The sequence below is a fragment of the Grammomys surdaster genome, unplaced genomic scaffold, assembly GCF_004785775.1.
Source record: "Grammomys surdaster isolate TR1022 unplaced genomic scaffold, NIH_TR_1.0 126035, whole genome shotgun sequence".
In the NCBI taxonomy this organism is placed as follows: domain Eukaryota; kingdom Metazoa; phylum Chordata; class Mammalia; order Rodentia; family Muridae; genus Grammomys; species Grammomys surdaster.
Genome location: NW_021620848.1, coordinates 6,477,829 through 6,488,174, shown reverse-complemented (window position 1 = coordinate 6,488,174; position 10,346 = coordinate 6,477,829). Strand labels below are relative to the sequence as shown.

The 10,346-nt window shown below is 41.4% G+C and overlaps 1 protein-coding gene across 1 annotated transcript in view; it reads right to left on the bottom strand.

The window, feature by feature from the left end:
• Positions 1 to 1,293: 1,293 nt before the first annotated feature.
• The window catches only part of LOC114610251 (N-acetyllactosaminide alpha-1,3-galactosyltransferase-like), a 13,247-nt gene continuing 4,194 nt past the window's right edge, over positions 1,294 to 10,346 (bottom strand). The window contains exons 3-5 of the mRNA XM_028754754.1: positions 9,301 to 9,351; positions 7,311 to 7,454; positions 1,294 to 1,987 (exon numbers count right to left, since the gene is read on the bottom strand). Coding sequence (XP_028610587.1) covers positions 1,294 to 1,987; positions 7,311 to 7,454; positions 9,301 to 9,351 — 889 coding nt within the window. The remainder of the gene's footprint in view (positions 1,988 to 7,310; positions 7,455 to 9,300; positions 9,352 to 10,346) is intronic.

Genomic DNA, 10,346 nt, shown 5'->3' with positions numbered 1-10,346 from the left:
CCCCGTCTCTCATATACACACACATATACACCCACCACCACCACCACACCACACCCTAAATAAGCAATAAAAATTTATACTAAAGAAGGGACACATAGGGAATCTTCTCTCACTTCTGTCCTATCCTTCCCACCCCCCTCCATATTTACAGAAAAACCAGAGGCTGAGGCAGAGAGCAGCATCTTCACGTCCTTTTACTATTGTAACCTCTTCCTTATTCAAGCAAGGTCTTTCTAGACAAACAGCTTAGCCTCAGTCACCTGTCTTGTCACACAGCAGAGACCTTGTAACTTCGGCCATAGACTGACTACACTCTCCCCCCATACGTGCTATTTTCAGGGACTTCAGTATAGTCTTTAGCTCACCGGCCACTTTGGGGGCATCCTCATATTCTCACAGTACACGCCATTCATCAAGAAGACATGCCGTTTCACAACACATAAAGGTGTCCATTCTGGAATCTCCTGTCATGGACGCTCCTCCCCTGCCTCAATTGCATGTCTTATTATGTATAGCAGGGGCTACACAATTGTCACTATAGACACTGCCCTCTCAGATGGCTCGGCCTTAGCTGCATGTATTAATCAACATAACAGAAGCCACGCAACTCCACCCCATCATCAGGTGTGACCTTTTCTAGGAAGTCTGAATATATTCATCCCAGATAAGGGGCAACAACAGACCAAAGAAGCGATTCTATTCCAGTCTTAGAGTGCATTGCTGATACATAAGGAAGCATGAACAATTTATGGTCTAGTCACACTAACGAAAAGCTTCTTTTATTTTCAGCAATCACTAACCATTTATGTATCTTTAGGGAGGAGCCTCATGAAGCTCATGGGCCCTTCCTTCCTCTGGTGAGGGAATGTTAATAGGCCCTATTTTGAGAGGGTCTCAAAACTGACCAGTGCTTCTCTGATTCAAGATAGCAATGGCTGCATACAATCTGAAGAAAGCAGCCACAGCAGCATGTACTCTGATCATCTGGGATACTTAGTCCACCGTGAACATTATACTTGCAACACTGACATAGATGTGAAATGATCACCTGTCCATCTGCTTTCACCGGACTCTCTGTGGTCGCTATGTCCCTTATCATGTCCTTTCAGCACACTCGCGGTGACCCTATGCCCCTTATTATGTCATTCAGAATGAATGGGAGCTGAAGATACGTTCTCTGTTGCTGAGTCTGGCACTTGGTAATGATTTTTTATTGTTGGAATATGTCAGGTGCTAATTTTCCAAGGAAATTGATACACCCCAATTCAGAAATGCAAAGGAAGGGCTATAAAATTACAAGTGCTTTCTAAGAAATTCATAATTCTTAAAATTCCAAATGAGTTTAACAGTCTTAATATCAGGAGTCTTATTCTGACTTGTATCCCAGCAGTATTCTGGTGACAAGAGTTTAGTGGGTCTATGGAGAAAGAAATACTTGTTTAAATGGCTTTCGTCATGCCAAACTGCTTCAATGTTGTTTTTCTTATCTTTCATAATTGCTTTGGCACACTCCTTGGTAATCTTGAGAACTTGAGTGGTTGTGCCTCCAAACACAGCAGCGTGGTAATAAAAGTCGCCCTTCCCCACTGCTATGTAAGCCTCTGATGATTCGTTTCTCTCATAAGGTACTTTGCTTGGACTCTCCTTGTACCAATAGGTATGTAACTGAGCAACAGAGTCCCCCAGAGTCTCCAGACCGTACTTGGCTTTGAATAGCTGATCCACATCCATGCAGAAGACATAGTCAACCTCATACTGTATGTGACCTGTGATGTGGTCACTGATGATCTTCATGCGCATCATGCTGATGTCTTGCCACCTCCTCTCTTGCTTAATCCTAAAAATCTTTAGTGTCCGATGGCGATTCAGATCCACCCATGGCATGTGGGAAAAGTCGTCCAGCATGATGTAAATGATAACCTTCTGATTGACCATGAAAAACCTATCAGCAGATTCCAGGAAGCGACCCAAGTAGTATGAAAGGTATCTGCAAAATAAGTAAGAAGCAGTTGAGTTTCATCTTTCAGTTTGGGTGGAACACGTACATCTCAATCTCCTGGACAGAGCTTATCCAGCACCAAAGCTAAGCCCCCAGATATCCACTATTCTCTTTCAGCAGTATGGGAGAAAGTGAAAGTATTTACTCTCTTCCTTAGCAGGGTCTACAGATCGTGGAAAGGAAGAGGGGCTCTTTGAGGGAAGGAATGAACATCAGTGAGGTATAGAGGCTCATTTTGAGCTTTGCACAAAGTCAAAGCCAGATTCAGGGTTGCCCGGGCAACACAGGAGGAAAGAGAGGGGTCTCCACAGGCATCTGCTGCTGTGCATTTCTGTGCATAGTCAGCTATGCATGCAGTTGGCACTCTGTCGCCTGCATTTTGTATTGTGAGCCTTATGATGGCAGGGGAACGGTTGTGCTGGAAACCATGTCCTCATTTCCACTCTTGGAGACTGGTAAAAGATTCTCGGGTAATGAATAGGATAGGTAACTTGGAAAAGAGGAAAGGTAACCAATCAGGGGGTCCGCTTCAGTAACGCTTATGCAATCCTTAGAACTAAGTCCTGGGTATTGATCTACATTTTGGGAAACAGGCTAACAATGAATTATAACCAATGATCAGAAGAAAGTGTTGTAACTCATCAAATCTAATATTATCTGTGAACCATGAAAAGAATCAGTGATGTCGTGGTACTGTGCTGGATGCTGTCACTCAAATCCAAGGAAGTCAACACTGTCCGCATTTCCTTTGTGGCATGTCTCAGAAATCATTGCCTCCCTCATGAAAAAACGCCTTCATACATCTTCTAGCTGCTTTGTCCTTTACTGTTACCAATTACCTGTTTGCATTAATTTTTACATATGAGGCGGTAAGGAACATTTTCTAAAGGGTCCAATTCACTAATCATTTAAAACCCTGACATGCTATAAATGAATGAATATGTAGTAACCCAGTCTCATTAGAAACTACACACTGGAGGGGGAGACCCAATTAGAGATGGTCTTGAAGTCACATACACGTGACGTTGGCCCTGTCTCCCTGAGATCTTTGCCAGTATGTTTTTTGGTATTACTGCCTCATAGTAACTTCTCGGCCCTCAAGAAAAGAGCCAGCAACCGAACAGTTTTTGCCATGGTCCCTTCACCCCATCACACCTGTTTCTTCTCTCTTTGCGCAGCGTAGAACAGGTGTTTTTCAATAAAGCCAAACTTTCTACTTTTGAACATTATTAAATTTACAGAAAACTTTCCCTGTATGCCAGAGAGCTCCCAACCCACGTGTCGTCCAGCTACTCTCCACATTCTCTGCGGCCACTGTGCTTTGGACAAAATGATGACGTCAGCTGTAATTCTATCAGCTAACTACACATTGCGTTCTGGTTTCCCCAGTTTTATCTCATAAGCACCACTTCAGTTGCCATGATTCGGCTCAGGACACATGATGGATGGGTTACTCCTGACAGCTGCTTGGCCTCCTCCAGTCTGCATCAGTTTCGCTGTGAGCCCTGCCACTGGTAGTTTGGAAGAGTCTTTACCAGGCATTTATCAGGAAATCTCCTAATCTGTTGTTTTTTTTTTCATGGTTTGTCAACTTTATTGACCTTTTGTAAAGGACTAAGTTGGGTTTTAATTTATTTATTTTAGCTTGTCTTAGCTTATTTACTCTTCTCTATCCAGCTCCTTAAAATGAAGGTTAGGATATGTATTCCTATCTACATGCGTATGTGCATGTGTAACATATGCACATGTATGGCAAGTGTGCATGTGTGGTGTGTACAGTGCATGTGTGCATATGTGCTATATGTTGTTCATGTGTGGTATGTGTGTGGTAAACATGTGGTATGTATATGTGCATGTGTAGTGTGTATTGTGCATGTGTGGTATGTCTGCAGGTGTGGCTCTGGAGTTCAAGTCCAGGGACTCATGAGAAGTAGGAAATCCCTCACTTTTTTCCTGAGAGAATTAAATGTATCCCAGGCTGGTCTCAAACTTGCTGTATAGCCAAGGATAACCCTGAACTTCTAATCTTTCTGCCTCCACATGCCAAGTATTGGGGTTACAGCTGTGACCCCCCCCCATGACCTGTTCTGTGTCAGGAGCCATAATAGGACAAGCTAATAATTAGCAGTTGATCATCCTGAAGTGCTTGCCTTGGATTATTATCTGCGACAAGTGTGCCACATCAGCAAGGCTATGATGGACATATTTTAGGAAAGATCCTGCTATTAAAATGCTTTTCCTGGGCTGGAGAGATGGCTCAGTGGTTAAGAGCACTGACTGCACTTCCAGAGGTCCTGAGTTCAAATCCCAGCAACCACATGGTGGCTCACAACCATCTGTAATGAGATCTGATGCCCTCTTCTGGTGTGTCTGAAGACAGCTACAGTGTATTCATATATAATAAATAAATAAATCTTTAAAAAAATGCTTTTCCTATTATTATTATTATTATTATTATTATTATTGTTATTAAACATATATAACAATCACTAAGCAATAGCACTCCCCTTTGGAGCAGATCTCTGCAGACCCACAAAGATGTACTGTCTTGTAGTGTTGCTATATAGACAAATAGACTACTTCTTAAGTCTTAATGATGACCCTATAAGAATTCCTAAAATTATATCAATGATTATTAAGCTCTTTTATAGTGGGACTGATATTATGTCCCTTTCTGATAGTCAAAACTGCTATGAGAACTCTGCCAGTCTCCCAAGTGTCATCAGTTAACAGCACTTAGATAGTAACCAGACTCTCTCCTGCTCAGAGCACATTCCAAGGTGGTTGTAAAACAATTAACCAAGGGTCACTAAAAGATAACTCACAATTTATTATAGGTGCTAGGACAGAAGAGAAAATATTGCCTGGGTTTATCTATACAAAACTTCACTAATTTCTTAGTTATAGTTTTAAACCTTCGGTGAACCTGTGGAGCTAGACAGGTGATGGATGTTTAGTCAGATAATTACTCCTAATGGATATGCATGTAAACATTCTCTGTTGTAAACTTGTATTTCAATTTATGATTTGAATTTTTGTGTGAACCTGTGATGAACTTTGTAACATGTGATCAGGTACTCTGAATGATGTATAAGACAAAGGGACGTTCGTTAGCGACTCTCTTTCTCTTTCTCACTCACTTCTCTTCACCTCTCTCTCTCTCTCTCTCTCTCTCTCTCTCTCTCTCTCTCTCTCTCTCTCTCTCTCTCTCCTCCATTCTTCCCTGCTTAGAATCTCTCTACTTAGAATTTTTCCTTTGTTAGAATTTTTTTCCTTTTTCCCACTTAGGACCTTCCCATTTTCCCCCTTAGATAGGAAACTTTTTACACTTAGCAATAAACTACAATAACTTCTTTAAGTGTCTTTTCTTCCTGCGACCTCAAACCAACAGACCTAAGTTAGAGCCTGGCAGTGCCTGCAGAGAGTGTACTAAGGATATTTGCCTAATTCTCTGCTGTCCCTGGGCTGAGGTGTTAAGTGCCAGAAACTGCAGTTTCTGGCCTCAGAGGATCAAACAGATTGCAGGTCAGCTACAGTAGCCTAGTAAAGTAAACTTTAGTAATGTAGATAAGAAAGATTTTATTAAACAGCAACCCTAAATATCTCGTAAGACATTACCCTGAATCTCGTAAGACCAAGTCTTACCCCTCGCCGATGCTCTTCCAATTACTATCCCCCTTGGCTGCCTCAAGAAGAACCAACCGACCGGAGGAGAAGAAAGATCACCTTCTCCTCCCACCAAGCCGGGGCTGGCTCCCGGCAGTTCTGGAAGTGCTGGGGTCACCTACAGCCTTATGTGTTCCAGGTTCTTAGGCTCTACTGATTGACTACATCTCCAGTCTTGTCCTATTGGGTATTTAAGAGCGTGTCATTCAGATGAGGGAATAAAGAAATGTAGGAGGGTGGTGCACACGTGAAAAGATCTGAAAGAGGAAAAGGGCTAGTAGAGAGAGGAAAGTGGGGGAGATAACGGAGGAGACTAATACGGCCTGCTTTATTTCATATACAGAATTAGAACATAGTGGAGTAGGATGGCAAACTAGACTAATCAGAGGTGAGTCTGAGCGTAGTGCACTGACATCCTGCACAGAAATGTCATAATGAAACCACGATTTTGTATGCTAAGTTTAAAAAATTATGTTGCTCAATTTAATGTTCACATATTTGTGAGTCTTTCTTATTTTATCCTAAAATTGATTTTTGAAAATTTCATTCTCATATGACATTTAGTTCAATTTCAGTTTTTTATTTATTTCAACTCTTGTGATTTAAACATGGTCAACCACAAAGAGTATTTCACACACATGGAAAGGATGTTTGTTGAGTGGACTATTCTATATATGTTTTTGTAATATTAAATGTGTATACTAGAAAGAGGCAGTATGAAGAAGGAGAGAGGCGTTGCTAAGTCACAATGTTGATGAAAGGTCTGCTAATCTTGAACAGAGATGCCAAGAATCAGGCTGTCTCTCCTGAGCAGCTCAAACAATGCGGAGCAGCACAACTCAGCCGTTGCCCCTGCACTCCACTGGCCGCTTCAAACTCTCACTTTCTGAACGTGCGGTACAGAGTCTGAAGTCTGCAGATTGCATACATATGCCCAACTTGATGTCCTCACAATATGGTGGTTCACATTTTGTACCTGGCAAATTTCACTGAACTCAACACCCCGCCCCCCCATCAGTATTTATTGTGTGTAGCATTTCTGAAAACAGTAGGTCAGCCCAGTGTCTGCGCCCTTCTATCTTTAAATGGAAATATTTCATTGCATTTGTTTTCCTTTTTAAATAGTTGACTTTTATGGCTTAGGTTTACTTTTGCTTTAAAATCACCGGATGATTTTTATATGCCTTTTTTTAAAAAAAATATGATTAGTGGTCAGAAAATGTGGCTATAAGAATCCCGCTGCATATAATTGCAGTTACCTTATTCTGTAGTATTCCTCTGACAGTCAATATGTACAGGGGAGTGGGTATTTCTAAAAGCAGTTACTTACAAAGCTTGGGAGCTTTGGATTAAGCATAGGAGGTGGGAAATACTGGAGTAAATACAGAGACAATGAAGAGAGCTATACACTTGCATTAAGGTCATTGGTAAAAGACCCATGAAATTAAGTTAATATTGGAGGGAAGACCATGAAAATCAGATCATAGGAGAAAGCTGGGAGATTGGGTTGCTTCTGTGTGGACCAAGTGAGTGATGGTACTGTGACTTAAGGCAAGAATTGGCTTAGAGAGAATAATTATAACGTAGATTTAGTAGATTGTATACAATGAAAGCCTGAGTTTAAAAGACACTTGATGCTACCTACCTTCCCACTGCAAACACGATCAACCCCACGGTAACTGGATGCTTTTCATAATAATTTGCCAAGACTAATTCATTGTAAGTATCGGTCCACACAATCGGAGCTGACCAGTTAGTAGCTCTCATGTTCACGTGTGTAGAGTCCATTCTGTATTTGTAAGAAAGACAGAATTCTAACGTGAAACAGATAATCCTAAAACATCGGGAGGGATACTGATAGTGCCTAACACCTTGTATCTGAAGGCCGCATCCCATTATATCCAACCCAAAGTCTTGACAGGTCTGATAAGCTAGGGAAGCATCATATCAGAAGTGACCATATCGAATCACTGGGGAACGTAAGACAACTGTGAGTTCAAGGTCAGCATGGGCTATATATTAAAACTAGGTCTCAAGAAAATATATCTCTATCTCTCTAATGTCTAGCTCTAGATAGATGGATAGATAGATAGATAGATAGACAGACAGATAGAGTGGGAAAAGGAGGAAAGAAAGAAAAGGACTAAAGAGATGGTCCAGCCATTCAGAGTGCATGCTGCTCTTGCAGAGAACCACAGCTTACTTTCCAGTCCTGGGGCGGCTCAAAACCTTCTCTAATAGCTCACTCCATTCATGTGTACAGCCACACATTCCCACATATGCATACAATTTAAAATTATATATAATTCCATATGTACTAGGAAATGGTATATAATATATATCATATATAATGTGCATATGTATTATATATAAGTATTATATATAATGTATGTATATACATTATATAATATTATATAGCATTGTGTTATGTATTATATATAATATATACACATTATATAATAATAAATATGTTGCATATTATTATATTATACAATATCCTTTTCTGATATATATGGGGAAATATATACAAATATGTATATATGTATAAAATACAAAGGGTTTTTATTTCTTCCATTTTGAGGCTATAATTATTCATTATCATTCTCTCCTCTATATACTCCCATATTCCTCTCTCTTCTTTCAACATCATGGCCTGTTTTGGTTATTAATTGTTGTTGCATATGTATGCATATTGAATTCCTTAACTACATAAATGTAGCTTACTAGTATATAAGTATATACATATTTGGAAAGAGAAGGGAAGAAGGCAGCAGGCCAGATCATAATGTAATTACACACTTACGTTTAAGTAGAAAACATGAAAGGAAAGCCAGGCAATGCTCGTGTGCAGATTTATCCCTGTGCTCAGGAGGAGAGCTGTATGTAAACCCTTTTCCTGGGGATGAAGCCTTCCTCTGGTTTAGTCCTATCTTCACACTTAGAATGGAATTTCCTGGTGACCTTAATCCAAATCATTATTGTTGGGGGCTTGGAATGTAAAGTGCTTGGACACATCTGTGCTCAAAATGGTGAGCACAGTATAATTAGAAACATACTGGGCCTGAAACAGGCTATTATTATTATTAACAATTTTATTTTGAGTGACAGCATCCTGACTCCGTAAGCTTTATGTTTCAGGAGCCTTATACATTGGAAGGATAGAACATGCCAGGAGGTTAGGGATAATCAACTCACTTTTGATATAAAACCTGAATCTTTTAAAAACATTTAGTTAGACTGCTTACAAGCTTAGGAAGCAGGATTAATGACCATAAATAGGCATAGTATTTTATATGTAAGTGTGTTATATATATTAGCAGATATGTTTATTTTAACTGATGCAAACAGTTAACTTGATACAGTTGTAGGTCAAGCTTTAAATAGCAAGACTGCTCAAAGTTGGGACTGGAGAGGTGGCTCAGTGGTTATAGAGCACTTGATGCTCTGACGGAACTCCAGTCCAGTTCCCAGCATTCACATTGGGAGCTCATTGCCCTCTGTAAGCCCAGTTCCAGGAGATGCAGTGCCCTCCTCTGGCCTCCTTGGTACCAAACACAACACTCCCAACAGTGGCACTGGTGCCATCTGTCAACATTCGTGAATTAACCTCACAGATGCAAGACGGGCATTCTTACATGGTGTTAAACCAGTCTGAGAGCTGAAGTTCTGGTTGGTTTTTCAGAGACCTAAAAGAAAGATATAAGATATAAAATTCACAGTGAGCAACCAAAATGAACACCAATAGCGATGGCACTGGGCCGTGCTGCCCAGCAGCCCGGGACCCAACCCCCCAGCAGCCCGGGACCACCCAGCAGCCCGGGACCCAACCCCCCAGCAGCCCGGGACCACCCAGCAGCCCGGGACCAGCCCCCCAGCAGCCGGAGACCACCCAGCAGCCCGGGACCACCCAGCAGCCCGGGACCACCCAGCCACCCAACACTCCTGGTGGCTTTCCGTTATCCTTTTGCACAGTTATCTAGTTCAGAGACTTTATAGCTCCCTCAACTTCCTGCTATCCCACTTCCAAATTTACTGTAGATTGTTGGATTTTTGTTTCTCTTGTTTGAGACAGGGTCTTACTTTATATCCCTGGCCGGCCTTGAACTCACAGAAATCTGGCTGCCTCACCTTTACCCTACCTCTGTTTTTAAATTTGTTTTGTTTTTAACAGTGGAAAGAGATCTTATTTCCTTTGCTAGATGAACATTAAATATCTTATTTGCTGGGGAGTCTTTATCTGAGACCTGACAATCATTTTTACGAGGGTTTCTCTGAGATATTCTGTTTCTTCACATGACATTTTCTTGGCACTCTCCTGTGACTTCAAGTTTTCTTTTTAACATATGACTTGGATATCTCCAGGAACTGAACCCTTGACTATTCCACTGCATCCTGGGGGTCTCGAGTTTTAGACACCTCACAGTGAAGTGTTTAATGCTGTCATCTCATCTTCAGGCCTCCTTTCATAGCTTTTGTTCCACTGAACATGTGTGCACTGCCAAGGCATTAATATGTGTGCACTGCCAAGGCATTACAGGAGTCACTATGCTCCAAAGGCCCCTGCGAGCCCAGACTCCACCCCCTGCCACCAGCACCTTCAAGCCTCATTATCTCTTTCTGGGCCATGGGGACAGTCTCTCTCTCTCTCTCTCTCTCTCTCTCTCTCTCTCTCTCTCTCTCT